The following is a 20,388-nucleotide window of genomic DNA, read 5'->3' as shown; positions in this document are numbered from 1 at the left end:
GGGACTCCAGGAGGTTCTTATCTTGGTGGAAACTAGATACAGTGAGCTCAAGCTAAGCCAAGGTTTGTCCCAGCAAGATTTAAATGGCTTTTTAATTTTGCATTTCTCTGATTTGTTTAACTAAAAAATATCACCCTCATTAGGTTTTCTTTCTCCCATTTTTATTCTATTCTGTTCTCCTACATTTTTAAAAGCAATGTCCAGTCAGATGAAGCAAAATCCAGTGTTAGGTGCTGTTCTGATCCTGTGACAAATCCATTTACTCTCCTCTAATGTGTAACTAAACCTGAGGCATGTGGTCGCTTAACTTCTGCCAATCAAACATAGACTCTGAGGAAACTTCTTATCTTCAAAGCTATATTATTGGTGCTTTGACACAGTTTACTTTAAGAGTTTAATTTACATTCTCTCTTGGTGTATTTTAGAGATTAAGTAAATCACAAAAAACATAGTTCATAGTATACACATAAACTGTGTATAATACTTTAAAGTGCTTGTGACATACTTTTCTTTTATGTAAATTAATACTTTTGTAAAAACAACATTGATTAAATGCTGTTGAAATAAATGTTGCACAGCTGAAAGAAGTTGAAATGTGTGAAAGGGAGCACCGACATGCAACTGACTTTTGCTACAGAGGTTAAAAACAGAATGTGCTGAAGGACTGAATGTCTCAAATGTTTCTTAAAATTAGTTTTACCAGTAAGAATATAGAAGAATTGACGGTGTTGTGGGAAGAATGTTCAATAATTTAGAAACTATAGCTAAAGACGTCTGTTACACACCAAATACAGCATAAGAAAAATTCCCTTTTCTGAACTGTAAAGCATGGAGGAGGATGTGTCATGCTGATTGAATCTAATTCTAATTTCTATCAGCAGGTACACAAAAAAAAAAGTGAGACCATCTGTTAAAAGAAAGCAGAAATTAACCCTTCAACACAACAACAAACCAATAAACACACCAAGCACTGGCTGAGAATAAAGAACTGGAAAGCCCAGATCTCAATCAAAGCACAGACTTAAAGGTGTTGTTGAGGATTTTGATCCCCACAGCCTCCACTCTGGGTTCCTGAGCAAAACCCTTAACCACTGATTGCTCCTCGGGTGCCACACAGTGGCAGCCCACTGCTCCCCGAGGGGATGGGTTAAATGCAGAGAGTGAAATCTCTCAATGTGAGAAGGGGATTGGTGGCCTAGTGGTTAACGCAAAAAGCTTGGAATTCTGAGGTTGTCAGTTCGAAACCCATTGCCATCTCTGGCTCACTGTGCTAATATATTCCAGTTATCTTTTTCTTGCCTAACAGATTTTCAACTGCTTGGTCTTCTTCCATCTCAACATTGGTCCGCCATAAGGGTGGGCATTTATCATATCGTTTATCATTGTTTTGATAAATTCCTAATCATGATCATAATTTTGATTTATCATCTAAATGGTAAATTAAAGGGGATGACGTCTGAAACCTTAAAATATGGGTGGATTGTCAGGACTTTCCTTTCTATTTTTCCATCAGGGGGTTTAGTGATATAAATTTATATTTATATGCATATTTCATATTTGACTATTTTTCAAGGGCAGTATTTGTCTTTATGGTGCTTTGATTGGTGTAGCATGCAGTCACAGCCATTCAGTTGGAGAAGAAAGACTAAAGAAGTAATGAAAAGTATTTTGTATTCTAACTTGTATCATTATCATGATAGACACAACATATTGTGATAAGATTTAGGTCTACATATTCCTGTCTGGAAATGTGAACAAGTAAAAGGGGTGGGGCAAATGTTTAGAGGGCGGTCTGTTGAACAGCATCAGCTACTTCCTTATTGGCTGAGGAAAACCTTCTGGGGAGTATGCTCACACAGATAGCCTCATGCCTGCCTATCTTTGTCTGTCCTTATGTAATAGTTTATTGCAATTTTCTGAGAAACTGATTTCTAGGTTTTTAATAGAGAGACTTAACTTTGAATTGAATCATTAAATAGTTTACTTTTTATTGGGAGAGACACTTATAGACGCATGTGACCCCCATTCCAGAGAAACCAGTTCCAATTTGTCTTCTAGATTAGCTACAAAATTATGTCCAAACAGGGAAATTTCCATTCTGGCTGCTTAAACCCAGAAACTTGTCTCCCTTATCAGAGGCGTAGCCAGAACATTTTTATTAGGGTGTCAAGGCAATAACCAATGTACACTGAGGGGTGGAAGAAATCTACTGTTCCAACAGGAAAATGAACAATCACAACATTAATATTTTCTAAATAAAGACAAACTATACTTTCCTACAGCATTTGCTAACAAATAGGTGAATATATTTAAACATCCATTCTTTCAAAATTAAAGGTGTAGTGGACAAAATTCTTTCAGTTTTGAGTTCTGGGGCAAACATCTTATTCATTGTCATTACTTACCTACTTTTATTAATAATCATTCTGCATAAGATTAATATTTACATGTACTAATATCTACATTAAATGGATTATTATTAAAGTAGTTATTTATCTCTGTGAAGACACCTAGATGACTTGCAGAGACATAATTTTCTCTTATATAAGACAAAATCTAGTTCTGAAAAAAGCATGAATTCTGTATTTATCTATAATGTTAGTATATTGATGTGCATAATTAACCACAGTGTTTTTGTTATCAGCTAATTGTTTACATATAGAAAATTAAAATGTTAAATAAATCAGAACATTCCACTTGAGTGTATTACTGCTGCCACCATCTGAATTAGAGGGGAAAATGGTAGGAGTGGCCACAGGGGTGGCCAATGATTGGCTGGAGGGGTGGTCATGGCCCCCCCTGCCCCCCCTTCTAGCTCCCACCCTGTCCCTTATAAAATCATCAGTCAGCTGAACTGTAAAAAAAAAAAAAAAAAAAAAAAACTTTACATCATGTCACAGACTCTATATCAGACCTATAACATCAAACCAAAAATACTGCATATTTTCACCATACATATTAATGCTCTGAAATTCCATATCAATGTGTTTTTTTTTGCACCATGTTTTTTTTCTCCCACACTGTTTACATTTAATCACTGCTAAACTTTAAGAAAGGGAAATGTTCATTTTCTGTCTGAAAAGCTGTACCAAACAAAATGTTGGTTTGTATACACTCTGTTTATACAAAATGACAATAAAAGTTGTCTAAGTCTAACTGCTAACGCAGCTTCATCCAGTGGCGGTTCTAGGCCAAATGTTCCAGGGGGCTGGGGCGGGGTCCCAGCATGTTTTCATGGGGGCACAGAAAACCCTGAAGCATAAAACAGGGCAAGGTATTCAAATACATTAAGATTGCTGCATGAAGTGAAATTTCCATTCAATTAGGTTTAATTAAAATGATATGTCTTCCAACTGAAAATATTTATTTCTGGATTGAAAATGTTAATTTGGATTATTGTTAAAATCAAAATAAAAATCCCTTAGCATATAAATATCTAAAAGATCAAATAATGTTATTTTTTGAAATATCGGGTCAATATACATTCATAATTTAGGAATTTTACATATTTCGAAATTTAAGTTAAAATTACAGTTTACTATAAAATCCGAATTAGAACTCGAGAAAAACTGATAAATTCAACTGTAAAAATTTGAGTATTTTTTTTGTTGTTGTTTGTTTTGAAAAAAACATTTTGCAGATGAAAACTGGTATCCTATCTCAATACCACTGAAGCTATCACCTTATTGTTTTTAAATAACTAATAAAACAGAATATTTTAAAGAAAAAAACTGAAATAGATCCAAAGGACCTATCAGTTACCATGTCTGTTCCAGCGAATATCTTTATTACAGTTTCTTTTAGTATTATGTCTTCGGTACATGGGGCCATAACAGGGGCCAGGACATCAGGGACGGAGCTAAATGGGGGGACATGGCCACCCTCAGCCAATCATTGGCCACCCCTACCATTATTTCTCTCTAATACAGATGGTGGCAGCAGTAATAGTCTCAAGTGGAATTTTCAAAACATTTTGATTTTTCATATATTAACAATTACTTGACAACAAAATCCATCTGGTTTACTATGCACATCAATATATTTACATTAAAGATGATAAGTACAGAATTCAAGTAGAAACAGATCTTGTGTTTTATGGAGTAAAGAGAAAATGATGTTTCTCTGCAAGTCATCTAGGAGTCTTCAGTGAAATCATAAAAGATAAATATTTTAATAAAAACTTGTTAAATAATCAATTTATGTAGATATTAGTACTTGTAAATATCAATTTTATGCAGAATGATTACTGATAAAAATAGGTAAGTAATGACAATGGAAAAGATGTTCACCCAAAACTCAAACCTGAAAGAATTTTATCCACTATACCTTTTATCTAGAAAGCACGGATGTTTGAATATATTCGACTATTTGTTAGCAAAGGCTGTGGGAAAGTATAGTTTGTCTTTATTTAGAAAATATGGATGTTTTGCTTGTTAATTTTCCTGTTGGAACAGTGTAGATTGACCCTGAGGTTTTGGTGCCTATCTGCTTTTGGTCACCCCTCAGTGTACATTAGTTATTGTCTGGCCACCCTCATAGAAATTTTCTGGCTATGCCTCTGCAGGACATGACCTACACAGTGTTGCCAACTCAGCGACTTTGTCGCTATATTTAGAGACTTTTCCCCTCTTGCGACCCTTTTTCAAAAAAGCGACTAGCGACAAATCTAGCAACTTTTCTGGTGTCTGCCCTGGCGCCTCCTGCGTCCCGACCCCGTTCTCCCGCAGGAGTCCCTCTCTGGCAGCAGTCAGAGCCACAGCATGTTTACCCTCAGCATCCAGACTGCAAATGAACCGCGCGCATGCGCCGGGATTGACGGCGCAGGTTGATCAAGCTGGAGTCAGCTCCCTCAGGTGCTGAACCTGCCATAGAGAACATGACGATGACCCACTCTTTCTGCGAGCAGGCAAGCACAGCCTGTATGTGTCGAGGGAAATCTTATTAGTTTAAAAAAAAAAAACAATAATTTCCATTATTTGCTCACATTGTCATTGATTCTTTGTAGTCTTTTTTTGTTCCATTTAGATTGTTAATGTAATGTAAAAAAAATTATGGTTCAAAATGTTCATGTTTTACCATGATTTTTAAGCTCCTTAGTGGACCAAAAGGGGAAAAGCAAAAGTAAAAAAAAAAAAGGACGAGAATTAGGCAATGACGTCATTCAGCGACTTCTTGCACAGCCAATAGCAACTTTCCTTACTGAGGAGTCGGCAACACAGGGCCCAACAGGGGCACTGGCCCCTGTTAGGCCTTGTCTAGAACCGCCAATGGCTTTATCATCCCCTGTGAACTGATTCACCCCTCCCTCCCCTACTATCCATGCTTTTGAACTGACCCCAGGTTCACATGTAAGCTTTTAAAACTCCACGCGCTACTGTGGGCTCCAATTATTACAGTAAACCTAGATTACACGCTGTCGCTCGTGCGTCTGTGACCGATAACGGCGCCGTCCAATGAAAAGCTAGAGACAGCTGGCAAAACTGCTGTAATACGAGGAGAGAAAGATGATTGGTTGTTACCAGCAGGACAGCATCACTTGTGGAATTTTCCGCTCGGTCCCGTCATGTCCACTGGAAACTTACTGAAGCTTTCACACACTGAGCCAGTTTATCGCTCAATCAATCCTATAGATAACCATACACGCATGTATATATATCTCATCAGTGACCAGCAGCACGAATACAACTACAATAATGATGGCTTCCAACACAGAAATACAAATCAAAGGTAAGGCTTTTGTTACTATATTTATTTTGGATAATGTTGCAAAATAAAGGAAGAGTTTCTGCATGTTTTAGCATGACAACTCACCTTAAATCTATTGATGGTTGATCAGCAGGTTTGCAGTTATCTGGATCAAGTTTATTAAAAGAATGTTGTGCAACGTATGTGTTCCAGTTTCAGTGTCCTGCAGTTTTTTTGTTTTGTTTTTATTCATCAGCTGCAACACACCTGGTATATATTTTAACTGATTAGCAGAGCTTTTTGGAGCTGAACCACATGCTGGATTAAGGAATGTAGGGGTACACATCTAAAAGTTGCAGGGCATTGACCCCAGAAGATTTGAATTTGAAACCACTGCTGTAAAACCTGCAAGATAGGCCCTCAAGGACTGGTTATGGGCTCCCCTGACTTAAAAAAGTAGAGTCAGTTTCACTGGCCTCTAATTTCTTGTGCAAAATACTATTCATGCAATAAGATGTATTTTAATGAGACATGCCAGAGAAGTTGGGAAATGTTTATTTTTTACTTGAGGCTGCAAGAATCATAGTGAGTCATAATGGTCGTCTGCCAATTACTAATCAAACAATTGTTAACAGGAGTATGCAAACTGTACAAAATGCCATTTACTGGACAAATGGGCTCTATGCACAGCTCCATTACTTCCTGAATTTAAGGTAGCTCCTTTGTTTCCTGTCTTTCATTACTGGACGAACTGATTAATCCAGGTGTGTCAGGCCAGTTACTTAGGTCATACGCACTTGGATTAAACAGTGCATCCAATCATGAAAGACAGAAAGCAAAGGAGCCTCCTGAAGTTCAGGAAGTGGTGGAGTTGTGCATAGAGCCTATTAGGCTGAAACTGTACAAGAAATATGTACAGTTGGCATTGAAGGAAAAAAACTAAAAAATTGTCAGTAATTAAACATCCTCTATTGGAACTAATCAGGTGGCAAAATTTTAGCTTTTGTTAATTCAAATTCTACACAGAAAGAACCTTTTTGTTATCTGATTCTATTTAGTTAAAGTAATCACCTGAATAATTTGCTAATTAATAAATAAAAAATACTTGCAGTCTTAACTTTAGTATAGAGACTCTAATATATGCCACTAATGAAAGGAACGACCTACGGAAGCAGTTAAGCTTAAACTTACTAAGCATTTATTTCATACCAGATCAAAAGCCTTGGATGTCTTAAAAAAAAAAAAAAAATCCAGAAATCCACAAGAGCCATTTCTAAGCAATTAAATTATTTTTTTTCATGTTTTAGCCAATTTACTTTTAGTCTTAATTATTTTGTTCAAACAGCTGCTTATTGAGGCACGTTCATTTATAAAGTGTATAATCTCTAGAGTAATCACTTAATAAATCTATTGATAGCTTTAGTTGCTGGTTTGCTGTAAAACGGCTAAAATGAGGGCAAAGGTGACACACACAGACACGCATCATGTATGAATATTTCCAAAACTAACGGCAAAAAAAAATATATTGATTGAAATACTTTTATACTTTTTTATACTATGGAATAAATTTAGTTCAAAACTACACAAAAAGCAGTAGTATAACAATAAGTATAAAAAGAGATACCAAAAAATGGATGAAAAATTCAGTCGACATGTGGTCATGCTGTGGGCAGCCATAAAACTAGCATGAGTTTTGTGCATGCACTTATATGGCTGTGGGCGGCCATAAAAGTTTGCATGCACAGATTTCTGTGCTTGCATATTTTTCCAAAGTTGTTTTATTTTTTTTTTTGTTTTAAGTATCCACAACCACTAGAATTATTCCCCTATAATTATAGAAAATGGTGTCCTGGATGACACGTCGCTGGATGTTGCTGCTGCTGAAAGTTTCTTGCAAAAATCCATGGCTATAATTTTAGAAGATGCGGTGAAGAAGGCCGTCGATGTCAGACAAAAGGTAAGCAATGTGATATCTTTGTTTTAGATTTAGCAGAGCTTTATTTTTTTACCTGATTACACCTTGATAGAGACTGCGGTCGCCACATAACAGGTTTGTGAGTGGCGCTCTCCTGAGGAGCTAAAGGATCTCCTGGACCTGGAGCTGAGAGAGGATGGCGAGTCTGAGACGAGGATCCTGCAGCGATGCCGGGATGCCATCAGATACAGTGTCAAAACCAGTAAGTCTGAATTTAATGAGTTAGGTTTGAAGCATCAGATGAATATTAGTAGGTTATACCTCTAATGAAATGGGCCTGTTACCTCTATGTGGATTAGGCTTCAATGGGCCATGATATAGGGTGATATAATTTCACTCGGTCAACAAACATAAATTCATTTTTTAATTTAAGATTTCCACTTGAAGGTGGTTTAAATATATTTAGAAGTCTCTTGTCTCTTTAAACACTGTGAGATTTATGTTAACTCCTAAAAGATTAGAAATGATCCCAATTTAACCACTCTAAACATGGTTGGAGTCTTTTATTTTAGCACATCATTTTATTTTCTGCACAAACTAATCTCCACACATAAGTTATGAGCCTTTTCAAACGAATAAAAATAAAAGAAGTGTAGAACTCAAACTATTATATGCTACATGCCTGGTAATATTTTTATTATGTTATGAAAATCTCAAACTGGATTTGAAAAGACTTTAAATAGAAAAATAAATAAAAGGTGTCTCACATTCCATTTATCAAGCCTCTAATTACGTGGCATAGCTGTTGTATATCAGGTAATCTCTGACAGCCTGCTGGGAATTTCTCAGAAATTAATAGGTTTCCAAATCTCATGTACAAATGTAAAAGACTAAGTAATACATTTACTGTAAAATTAACTAGAATTCATTCTCATTTGTCACTCGGTATGGAAGTAACATTCCCTATACCGTAATTTTCGGACTATAAGCCACACCTGAATATAAGCAGCAGAAGCTAAATTGCATGATTTGTACACATACAAGCTGCACCGAACTATAAGCTGCAGGTTTTTTATGTTTACACACAAACTGTCTTGCGCTCGCAATGTCCGTCTTTCTCGATGTCTTTCTGTCTCGTACCACTCGCGGTAGAAGTCTGCTTCCGGAGGACCTCTGCATTCCCGCGCGCGGCTACCATACTTGTGTGTTGAAGCAAATGTGACGTCAGTGGTGGATGGTAAAATCCATAGATTTAGGTATTACTAGGGATGGGGATCGAAACCCGGTTCCATCAAGGACCCGGTTCCACTTTTTTCAAAACCCGAAAATCAATAACGTTTGGGCTTATCGATACCACTATCGAGTCTGGTCGTTTTTTTTTTTTTTCTCCCGGAGGTCCTGTAACATAATTGTGTGTCCCTCGAGTCGCGTCACAGCATTTAAATCTAATCAATCCAATCACTGCAGCGTGTCCACCAATGTTTTGGAATGAAATTGTAAGCAAACAGATATTAAAAGTAAAACAAGTGAAGTCTGGCACTTAACTTTGCTCGCGACTCGAGGATGGCTGAACGGAAAAGACTCCTCCTCCTCCTGCTGCTGCTGCCGCCGCACCACGTCTTAATCATCCACTCAGAGTACCACTGGTAAGTGCACACAGACTTTGTAGCTTGTCCGGTCAGTTAAAAATAGTAATTGTGAAATCCGTCTTGTAATCGGAAGCATACAAGCTAGTTAGCTTGAAAAGTAAATAAAGTTTCAGACGTGCTGCGTGATGATGTGTTAAATTGGCTCAGTAAAACGACAATTAGGTTATCATGATGCGTTCAAGTGTAACGTAAAGAAAACGGGAAATTTTGTTTATGGCGAGAAACATGAGTAATACAGTTGTATATTGCTCTATATATAATTAAACTACTGATGCCAACATTTATTAAAAATTACATTTAATTTAAAATACAATTATTTATTTGCTAAATATTTTCCTAATCACTAAAAACATGATGAAAAGGGACAGTAGACAATACATTAACCAACAATTGTGAAAATATATTCTAGTTAGTTTTATGTCATTTCGAAGTGGCCTATTACATTAGCCATGTTTATTGAGGGCTAGAAACGTTTTTGTTATGCTCACTTGATAAGCAATAAAAGCAATACCAGTTCTGTTAAAAAAATTTTGTTGCATCGTCTTTCCACCAAATAACAGAAAAGTATCGATAGTGGTATCGATAAAGACTCGGATCGATAAGGAGTATCGATAAAGGTATCGATATCAATAAATATTAACGATCCCCATCCCTAGGTATTACCTTAGTGGCGTTAGCTGTAAAAGTCCATAGATAAGCCGCATTGTTATATAAGCCGCAAGGTCGAAAAATGGGGGGAAAAGTCGCGGCTTGTAGTCCGAAAATTACGGTAAATAATGTCATAGCCAAACAGCTAAGCTGAGTTAGTTTTTAAGGCTAGAACATGAAATACAGCACATGAGTTATTGGCAGCAATAACAAGACATCATAAGTGTTTATGGATATTAGGATATCCCACATGCTCCTTGTATTTATGCGTTATTGTTGCTGTGTGAGCTCACTGTCTGATGATAAATGAGAAGCTCCTACTGTTGCTCCAATAAACCAATCTGTGTGCAATTTCCAGCCCACCCTCATTTCTTTAACCAGCTGTATGCGGGATTGGAGCCTTACTCCATGGCGGCAAGCTTCATCACAGAGGCCCTGAAACCAAGCGTGTGAGTAACATCAGTAAAATGGGATTTAAAAAAAAAAGATTTTAAGATTTTATGTTGATCTATTTTGCATTTTGCAAAAATGATGCCAATGTGAAAATGTTCCATTTTAAACAGGTATACGTATGAGGTCTCTCCAGTCTTCACCCTGATGGAAGATGCTGTGCTGAGGAAGATTATACAGGTTCTTGGCTGGGAGGAAGGAGATGGCATATTTAATGCAGGTATATGTTTATTTTGAGAAATGGATCCCAACAGAAAAGTTAACCTTAATTTATGCTTTGTTTTGTGTTTTCTTTCTAATTGTCTGTATGTATTAATGGTATTCGTCCTAAATTGATAGTATCATGATGGGGCCCCAACTTAGCGGTGAAATGATGCTAACAATACTGACTATGGTTTGCTGAAATCCCAAAGCCTTAAAATGGTTTTCAAACTTCTCAACTTGTTGTTGAATTTATTTTTATATGTTCATACCTGTTTTCCTTTTTGAAATATTTCTCCATCATGTTATCTACTTAGGTCTATCAGGTAGAAATTAGCATTGCTGTAGCGATTAAATTTAAACTTTGTTTCCAAAAAAATGTGAACTTCAGACTTATCAAAAGAGGGACTATTTGTATTACTGTTTCACAACATGGTAGGCTGGTTTGGGAAGATTTATTTCATTACTATATGAAAACAGCAATGGAGAAACATGTTTATATTGTTAGGTTTACTGAGGTTGTCTCTGGAAAAGTCTAAAAATATGAAAAAAGTCTGAGAAAACAGGAAAAATCTCTCAAAAGACTCCCTTTTTTTTTTTACATCATCACCATGGCCACATTATTTTTTGTAGAAACATAAAAGTTGGAATATTGTTTATCAAAGCCTTTTGATTCCTACAGTGTAGAAATGATCTGTGTTTATTATACTTTTTCATTTATTAGCTTTGTTAATAGCAAGAAGTGGCTAGGATTTCTTTTTGCAGCAGAATGAACCGGATGTCCTAATGCATCACATGTTGTCTGCGATAATCCCTTTAAGGTGGGTCGATGTCCAACATGTACGCAATGAACCTAGCCCGGTACCGTTGCTTTCCTGAAATCAAAGAGCATGGCAACTCTGCAGCTCCCCGACTGGTGGTGTTCACGTCACAAGAGGTACGGTACTACATAATGTCTCCCTTATACATCCTAGCAGAAAAAGAAAACTGCTTTTTTGAAGTTTAAAGACCTACGTGGCTCCAAACCATCGATATACATAATCAAATACATGTGCAAACGTCTCTGGTGGCTGTCAAACAGACCATCAACTTGTTTCAGACTTGACTAGCACTCGCTGTACTTTCTGTACACATTTTTTCTTCTAAGGGTGTTAATATATCTTTCGCAAGTGTTTCCTATTTTTAAATTTATAAGAACGTCTAACTTTGTTTTTCATATGTCTGAGTTTTATGTGCGAAAAAAAAAAAAAAATCTGTGGTGTCATTATTACTCCATTTACACTACCCTTGAAAAACCGTGCCGAGACCGGTCCGAGCTCAGCAACTGAGATAACTTATGGTGTGTAAATGGAAAGCAAACTGAACTGAACCGAGCTAGACACAACCGAACCGAGCTAACTGCAGACCAGTTCCAGCGGTGGGCTCGGCTTGGTTTTTCCCTGGCTCGGTTCTCTGATAACAAGAGCGCATGAGCAGAACGTGTCATCTCTGTCTAGCTGCACATCGCGATTCACACTCCATTCCAGTAGTTGGCGGTAATGCCCCTCCGGAAGTTGTTTGCCAACCAACACAAAACAGAAGAAGAAGAACAACAACTATAAACATCCACGAAATGTTGCCGTCTTCACCTGACCCTCTGCAAACACCAAAGTACAGCAATAATAATCAAGCATAACTTTCTGAATGTGACGGGTGCCGCCATTTTGATTTGCTTGATTCCCTCCTTCTTCGTCCTCTTCTTGTGTTTTATGGTGGTTGGCAAACAACTTTTGGTGCATTACCGCCACCAACTGCTTGATTTCCTCCTTCAATACTGGCAGTAATACCGCAGATCGTCACTAGGAGGCGAGGAGTCAAGGAACCGAGATGGCGTGATTTGTAAACGGTCGTCAGAACCGAGCTCGGCCTGGTTAACTGATCCGAGCTCGGACTAGTCTCTGTATGGATCGGTTTTTCAAGGGTAGTGTAAATGGGGTAATTGACAGTGATGTTAAAAAGCAAAGGCCGAAACAGTCAAGAAACTTTAGAAATCAACCAGATTTTTTTTAATGAAATGGACCATTTGACTGAATAGACTTAAGTTTATTCATTATTAGGTAACATTTCTTTTGTGATTATTTTCAGTGCCATTACTCCATCTCAAAAGCTGCGGCTTTAATGGGAATTGGAACAAAGAATGTAATTGTGGTCCCAGCTGATAAGAGGTAAATCGCCACACAAATTAAATAACATCATGAAACCAGGGTAGTCGAATTAACCTTTTAGCAATTTTAATCAAATTTTTTTTGTTATTTTATGATGAAAATCTGAAATTTTCTGTGTCTTTTAGAGGAAAGATGATTCCTTCTGCTCTCGAGGAGCAAATCAAGTCTGCTAAAAATGAGGTGAGATTTATTTTAACAGAAACGTACAGGAAACAATTGGGCAAGAAACTGAATCAAAATGTCTGTTTAAATTTAGGGTGCTGTTCCCTTTATGGTAAACGCCACAGCGGGGACCACTGTACTTGGTGCATTTGACCCCATTGACGAAATCGCAGACATCTGCGAGAAATACAAACTGTGGCTTCATGTGGATGTAAGTCAAGGAATTTATTCATTCATATGACATAACCATGCCATCACCAGACATTCATTTAGTTTTTTTGTCATCAACAGGCATGTTGGGGAGGAGCAGTGATCCTGTCCAATAAGCACAAGCACCTAATGAAGGGCATTCAGAGGTAACTCCCCCAGCATTGCTGTTTAAGCTTCAGACCAAGAACGTTTGCCCTGTTATCTCATTTTCATTTGTAGGAAGTACAATTAATTAGTCCAAAAACCACAATCTAAAACCAAACATATGCTGACATTTAACTTACGGTCAGTGTTGTGATTAGTGACGTTGTAGCAGAACTAGTTGGTAGTACCAAAATGAATTATAAACAAGGAACTTAAGAGAATCAAAGTAAAGATGCACAGGTAGGAGGAGCAAGCACACAATGAGGAGGAACGGAAGAAACCAGTGATGAGCAATAAAAACAAGAGTTTATGTACAGAGGAAGGTGTGGATAGGAGGAACAGCTGAAACTGATAAAGGGAGAGTAATTATTAGGAGATGGATAGAAATACAGGGAAGAAATATTATTTATAACATAAAATGAACTTAGGAATTAGCAAAACGCTAAAAAAAACAACCTTAAAACTCCCTATGATCATGACCATCAGAAAGACTCAGAAACTGGCAGATTTCATTTCCAGTACCTCATTATTAAAATTTCAACATAAAAAAGAAGTTTCTTTTGCAAATCTGTTTACAATTTAAACATTGTTAAAATGTCAGGGCTCAAGAAGGAGAAGTTTGCTGCCTGTCAGTAAAAGTCTGCCAGACTGGTTCAATGCAGCTTGTTATGCATTAAAGTATGAGTCTTGTGTTCCTCATAAATCAGTATGAAACTTGTTATGGTTGTAGTTGTAAAGGCATGAATGTAAATTTGAGTGAAAATTATCAGATTGGAGCAAAGAAAGGTGTTTCCTGTCATAGCAAGATTGTGTGCAATGTGTCTTTTTTTTCTTTAAGAGTCAACTCTGTTGCCTGGAACCCCCATAAGATGCTGATGGCTTGTCTGCAGTGCTCAGCTTTCTTGGTCAGAGACAAAACTGTAAGAACGGCTCTTTGATCTTCTGATTATTTCTCAGAAATTGAAATCTCTATACGTTAAAAACTATGTTTAAGTAATTCCTCTGTCTTTGTGGAAACCAATGTGGATTATTTTATTGTTGTTTAAATTCTATAAGACACACAGGTACTTAAATCTGGTAAATGCAACCTCAGGAAAAAAAATGACACAGCACTGCTCTCTTTCTTTAGCGTCTCCTACAGCACTGCCATTCTGCACGGGCTTCCTACCTCTTTCAGCAGGACAAGTTCTACGACCTGAGCTACGACACTGGTGACAAGTCGGTGCAGTGCAGCAGGAAGCCAGACGCCTTCAAATTCTGGCTAATGTGGAAGGCTTTGGGAACCAGAGAGCTGGAGCACAGGGTGGACAGAGCTCTTGTCATGGCCAGGTCCGTTTAGGGAAACACATTAGCTTCAGATAACCCTTAGTAACAGGAGGTTAAATCTAGTTGCCTCCGGATATGAATTATCCTAATGGAATAGTGGCCTTCTATAAAGGCCACTATTCTGCAGCTTTTTTATTTGTAGTGACTAACTGAAGTCAATTTAGTAATTCTCTATTATTACCTAAAGAAGATTAAATGGTACTTATGTTGTACAGTTTTCTCTAAAGAGCTGTAGATGCTGATGGCTTTAGGCTTTCCTGTAGCTGTCTGTCCTACAGTAACTAAAGAATCTTCTGACTGAAGGCACTGTTATGAATAAACCGTCTGTTGAAGAGGATGCTCAGGCATTATCCAACCTATTTTTATTGATTTTATAAAGAGTTATACCCAAAACAGATGAAGAAAGAAGAAACATCACTCTCCACAGACCAACTGCAATCACATTCCAGGACATAATAATCCTTTTAACTTAAAACAGAAAGGCTGTTAGGTCTCTGTACGACCAGTGTCAGGGCTTGGTCCGCATTGCCGGCAGTAAGTCGGACTTGGTTCCGGTGAGGGTTGGACTCCGCCAAGGTTGCCCTTTGTCACCTATTCTGTTCATAACTTTTATGGACAGAATTTCTAGGAGCAGCCAAGGTGTTGAGGGGATCAGTTTTGGTGGCCTTAGGATTGCATCTCTGTTATTCACAGATGATGTGGTTCTGTTGGCTTCATCAGGGCGTCATCTACAGCTCTCACTGGAGCAGTTCGCAGCCGAGTGTGAAGCGGCCAGGATGAGGATCAGTGCCTCCAAATCCGAGACCATGGTCTTGAGCCTGAAAAGGGTAGAGTGCCTTCTCCGGGTTGGGGAGGATGTACTGCCCCTAGTGGAGGAGTTTAAGTATCTTGGGCTCTTGTTCACGAATGAGGGGAAGATGGAGCGGGAGATCGATAGGCGCATTGGTGCGGCGTCTGTTGTGAAGCGTGCACTGTACCGGTCTGTTGTGGCGAAGAGAGAGCTGAGCCAAAAAGCAAAGCTCTAGATTTATCGGTTGATCTACGTTCCTACCCTCATCTATGGTCTTGCGCTTTGGGTCGTGACAGACAGAACGAGATCCTGGATACAAGCCGCTGAAATTAGTTTTCTCCATAGTGTCTGGGCTCTCCCTTAGAGATAGGGTGAGGAACTCAACCATCCAGGGAGGACTCTGAGTAGAGCCGCTGCTCCTCCACATCGAGAGGAGCCAGTTGAGGTGGCTCGGGCAACTGATTAGGATGCCTCCTGGACGCCTCCCTGGTGAGGTGTTCCAGGCATGTCCCACTGGGAGGAGGCCCAGGGGGAGACCCAGGACACGCTGGAGGGACTATGTTTCTCAGCTGGCCTGGGAGCGCCTTGAGATTCCCCCGGAGGAGCTGGCCCAAGTGGCTGGGTAGAGGGACGTCTGGGCCTCCCTACTGAAGCTGCTACCCCCACGACCCGACCCCGGATTAGCGGAAGAAGATTGATGGATGGAAAAGAAATAACAAACTTGTGCTACATTTATACATGACAGTTAATCAGATACATATCCTTCCTGTTGCCTATCTTCTTGACTTCAATTTAAAACTGCTTATCAAAAAGGGAAATTTAATGTTGCAGTAACTCATGGGCCGTCAACCACTTAATATGATTGCCATTAGCTGTAGGCAGGATGGATCTTCTGTAGCTGTCTTTCTTGCACCAGATCTGCATGAGATTCTTACTGAAAACACTCTGTCGTTCTTTAAAGAAAAAGTCAGATCAGCAAGAAATGATCAATGGATCATTATCTATACCTAAAACTAATACATCCAGGTGATTTAATGAATTTAGCGTTGATCAGTAAAAAAATAAAATCAATAATTTTCGCGATTACTGAGTCAGGGACCTGCAATTTTTGCCCAAATATAGTAACACCTCACTCCTGACGTCTTCCGGCAGTGACGTTATGTTGCGGTAAGCTGGGCGCCATTCTCCCCGCTTTACAGGAACTAATAGTCACAACTGCAATCAACAACAATTCTTTAGGATTTCAAGAGGATAAATGCAGGATAGTTAGAGCACAACTTTACAGGGGGCATTTTGGTTGATCAGCAAACCTTTAGTTAAAGACACGGAAACTCTACATCAATTCAGTGAAATCATTGCAATGCAACAGTCGAAAAATTACCCTAAAAGCCCTCATTTTCTACAGACAAAGGAAGAGTAATGGGAGGGATATAGTCAGGGTGGTTAAGTGAAGTTCTGTCATCCCCTGTTAGAGTTACCAAAGCTAGTGACTAGTAAAGATGAACAAACAGTAGCTCCCATTGGTTGCTATTACATTCAGCCGCTCATACATTTGACAGTTTTATTTTTTTGTTTTTGGTCCATCTTTTACATTTTTAAAGACATCTTTTCGGTTTTGAAAATGGAATCAACTGTGTGGGTAACATGCATTTGGACTGCATGTTCCCCATTGACAATATTAAGCCTTTTATTTGGTGTCTTTTTGAACAACACTTCATGTCTGCTGTGCCTTTTCTAATGCGTATTCCTGGCAATATTGTCAGAGGGTGCTCCTGAAGGGGACAGCTGCTTCACTTCAGGATAAAAACAATTGCTGACCGTGAGATGCTGCCAGGATAATTGAGGATCAGTTCCCTGTATCCCTCCCTGAAGGTTTTTGTTTTTTGTTTCTCTGATTTAGCAGCAGCTCAGGGTTACTGATGATCCAGGGTTGGTTATTCAGGAGGTGTCTCTGTTCTGGTGGGGATAGTGTTATCTACTGAAAGTTTATACGGTCTATCAAAACTCCATCAGGCTGGCACAGAAGGAGCTTTGTCTCTTTTCTAGCTTCCATTTACTCATAGACCTCATTGCAAGGTGCCTATAAACAAAGGGTTTGTATTCCAGTTAAAATGTCTGTAGAACCAAAGAACTCTGAGAATACTAACCTAAAGAGACATTTTGACCTATTCAGAAGAAGTTTTATATTTAGTTTATTTTAAATAAAACATGTTATAAGTTTTTATTGATGCACCCATTTTTAAAACGCTCTACTTATGACATCAAACCTGTTTTAGGTATATTGAAACTCAGCCTTTAAACAGCATTTTCCTCACTACCCACTCCTGTTTGACACTCAGTGCACGTTTTTTTTCCTGCAGGTATCTTGCAGAACAAATGAAGAAAAGAGAAGGATTCAAACTGGTGATGGAGGTAAGGTTTTCCATAAACAATAATTTGTTGAATGTGCATTTGCTTGGAGTTTTAAAATTTTTTTTTTTTTTTTCTTTTTTGTTGTTCTGCAGCCGGAATTTGCAAACGTTTGCTTCTGGTACATCCCACCAAGCCTAAGAGACTTGCCAGATTGCCCCGAGTTCTGGAAAAAACTGCACAATGTAAGTAATGTTATTAAATGGTGGTTATCTTTGCTTCTGCTGATTTTTTTTTTTTTTAAAAGCTTCCTTCTGGTATTTTCTGCTCTTTACATATATTAGATCCAATCACTAGAACTGTTCCCTCTTTTAGTTGTTGAAGGGGTGTGTTCCTTTTTTATTGTGTGAGGTACTTATGAGTTGTTTACTTACGTTCAGTAAACAGCCAAAGCAATCTAAATCTATAGAATCAGGAGGAAGGCTAAACTACTTCTCAGAGCATATATAAGCACAGAATGAGGAGTATATAGTGAGTGCAAACAACTGTAGAGCTCTTGAACTCTACCCCAATAAATAGGCCAGTACATAAACAAAACAAACACCACATAAAATGCCATTTAAATGTTGAGTTCCTGTTGATTGGATTGTTAACCTAGTAAGAAATAATCGCTTTAAACCACATCAGTGTGATTATGAAAAGGGACAGCAAAACATTGATTTCCTTCCAGTTTCAATTGACTCCTTTGTTGCATTCATGATCTTTTGAAAGAAACTGAATGAACAGCATAAATTGTCCTTTAAATACTTGCATAATGTGGTTTCGGGGTAGACAATATAAGATAACGAGCTATAGCTCTCAGTCATCCTTTCTCAAGAACCAGCCTTGGATCCAGGCTGAATAGTAAATTAATCTGACCTCAATCCCTACTGAACTTTTTGTTTCAGCCCTTTTAGCTCTGGAAGCTTTCTTACTAAACACATACAAAATTGATTTAAACCTGAACACATGTAGAATATTTATATACAGAATTAAATGCCCAAAATTGCAGTCCAGCGCACAACTCCCAGTAAAGTAGAATCCCAGCATCTCTAAACCCTGCTGTTTGGGAACATTGAGGTTTCTTATTCTGCTACAGTTATGATAGACAAACAAAATTAGACCCGGACAAAACTTTGCTTAATTTCTTTACTAAGATCAGGTCTATACAGTAGCTCATTTTAGGCTAAACTTAACTACATCCCTAAAACATTCAGGCTGAATGTGAGCATCAGATATTGGAGAAACATGGCTACTTGCAGCATCCGAACAGCCCCCCATATGCTATGAGATGCAGTGAAGAAATCCTGTTAAGATGGACAGCTGTGGGAAGAAGACATTTCTTTAGTGAGGTGGAGGAAGTTTAATGTGAAGGATCTGCTGGTGTGGCGTCGTCTTGGGTCCCCCCAGGGCTGCTGGAGGAGGTGTGTGTTGATCAGGAAGTCTGGGGATCTCTGCTTAGACTGCTGCCTCCCCGGCTCCGGATAAAGCGGAAGAAAATGGAAGGATGGATTTTCTCATCGGAAGCTTTTTAGAGACTAACCCTTGTCTAGAAATCAGAATTAAACCTTAAAACTGGAGAGCCTCTGATGTAGACCTTGGATGGGTGTTGTGGATTTTATTTTGCCGTTTTTGTTGTAATTGACGGCCAGTTTTTATGACGCATGTTTTGTTACCGCTATGTGTACAGGTGGCTCCCCTTATTAAGGAGCGCATGATGAAGAAAGGCAGCATGATGGTGGGCTACCAGCCCCACGGCGGCAGAGCCAACTTCTTCAGGATGGTGGTGATCAGTCCTCAGGTCAGCAAGCAAGACATGGACTTTGTCTTGGATGAGATACACAGTCTGGGGATGGACTTGTAATCCATTGATGCCTTCTTAGGGAAGCTTATCTTTCATAAGTTTACAAAAAATTATCTGCAGCACAAGGACCAAACTTGGCATTGCATCTCATTGAATTAATAATTGTCTGAGTTGCAATTTACTTTTAAAATGCTGTCCATTTGACATAAAAGATCATGCTTGTGGCACTTTACCTGTGATGTCATGTCATGGGATATGAGGTTAAAATATTATGTTTCTGCAATACATTACACAGTGTTGTAAGAGCTCAACATTTATTTGCTTCTCACTTTCTGATTTATACGTAGTTTGAATAAGACTTTCTTTTTTTTATGGAAACTCTGATTCTGGTCTTACTAAAGTGTGCATGTTTCCTTAAAGTCTGAGAGACGACAATCATTCCTAAATAAATGAGACTGTCTGGCAGTAAACTGCCATGTTCTATCACAATATCTGGAGCACCACAAGGGCCCCTGAAATATTTGTCGGAAACTAAATAAATAGTATGAAAAGAGTTTGTGTAAAAACCAGAAGTGTGTGCAATTTCTTTTTTTTTTTTCTTCACAGGAAAATATACAGTTGTTTAATTAAAAATTAAACATTTTAATGTTCTCTATGTAAAAATATTTCTAATTGGGCTGTTGGTATGAGCTTTAAGATTAGGGCTGGGCGATTAAACACTCAAATAGATTAATCAGATTTTTCCGTTTCTGAAGATCTCATTTTTTTTTGGAAAATCCATATATTTTATTATTTTTTTCATCAATGCATTT

At 38.3% G+C, this 20,388-nt stretch overlaps 1 protein-coding gene across 1 annotated transcript; it reads left to right on the top strand.

Moving 5' to 3' along the window:
• The first annotated feature begins 5,431 nt into the window (after window positions 1-5,431).
• Window positions 5,432-20,295, top strand: gadl1 (glutamate decarboxylase like 1). The gene is made up of 15 exons (XM_015376437.1): window positions 5,432-5,727; window positions 7,524-7,642; window positions 7,736-7,862; window positions 10,256-10,346; window positions 10,461-10,567; window positions 11,370-11,485; window positions 12,673-12,752; window positions 12,878-12,932; window positions 13,009-13,125; window positions 13,206-13,270; window positions 14,107-14,188; window positions 14,398-14,597; window positions 17,745-17,796; window positions 17,889-17,978; window positions 19,463-20,295. Exons 1-15 carry the CDS (start codon window positions 5,694-5,696, stop codon window positions 19,634-19,636), a joined length of 1,509 nt encoding a protein of 502 aa, XP_015231923.1. The 5' UTR covers window positions 5,432-5,693; the 3' UTR covers window positions 19,637-20,295.
• The last annotated feature ends 93 nt before the right edge of the window (window positions 20,296-20,388 follow it).

Source organism: Cyprinodon variegatus, unplaced genomic scaffold (assembly GCF_000732505.1).
Source record: "Cyprinodon variegatus isolate N-32 unplaced genomic scaffold, C_variegatus-1.0 Scaffold134, whole genome shotgun sequence".
Lineage (NCBI taxonomy): Eukaryota > Metazoa > Chordata > Actinopteri > Cyprinodontiformes > Cyprinodontidae > Cyprinodon > Cyprinodon variegatus.
Note: the sequence above shows the minus strand (reverse complement) of the source record. Positions and strands in the feature narration are given on the sequence as shown.

Coding starts and splice junctions, on each gene's coding strand:
- gadl1 (XM_015376437.1), top strand. CDS start 5,694: ATGATGGCTTCCAACACAGAAATACAAATCAAAG. Junction 7,863..10,255: donor CAGATACAGTGTCAAAACCA/GTAAGTCTGAAT, acceptor TGCAATTTCCAG/CCCACCCTCATTTCTTTAAC. Junction 11,486..12,672: donor TGGTGTTCACGTCACAAGAG/GTACGGTACTAC, acceptor GATTATTTTCAG/TGCCATTACTCCATCTCAAA.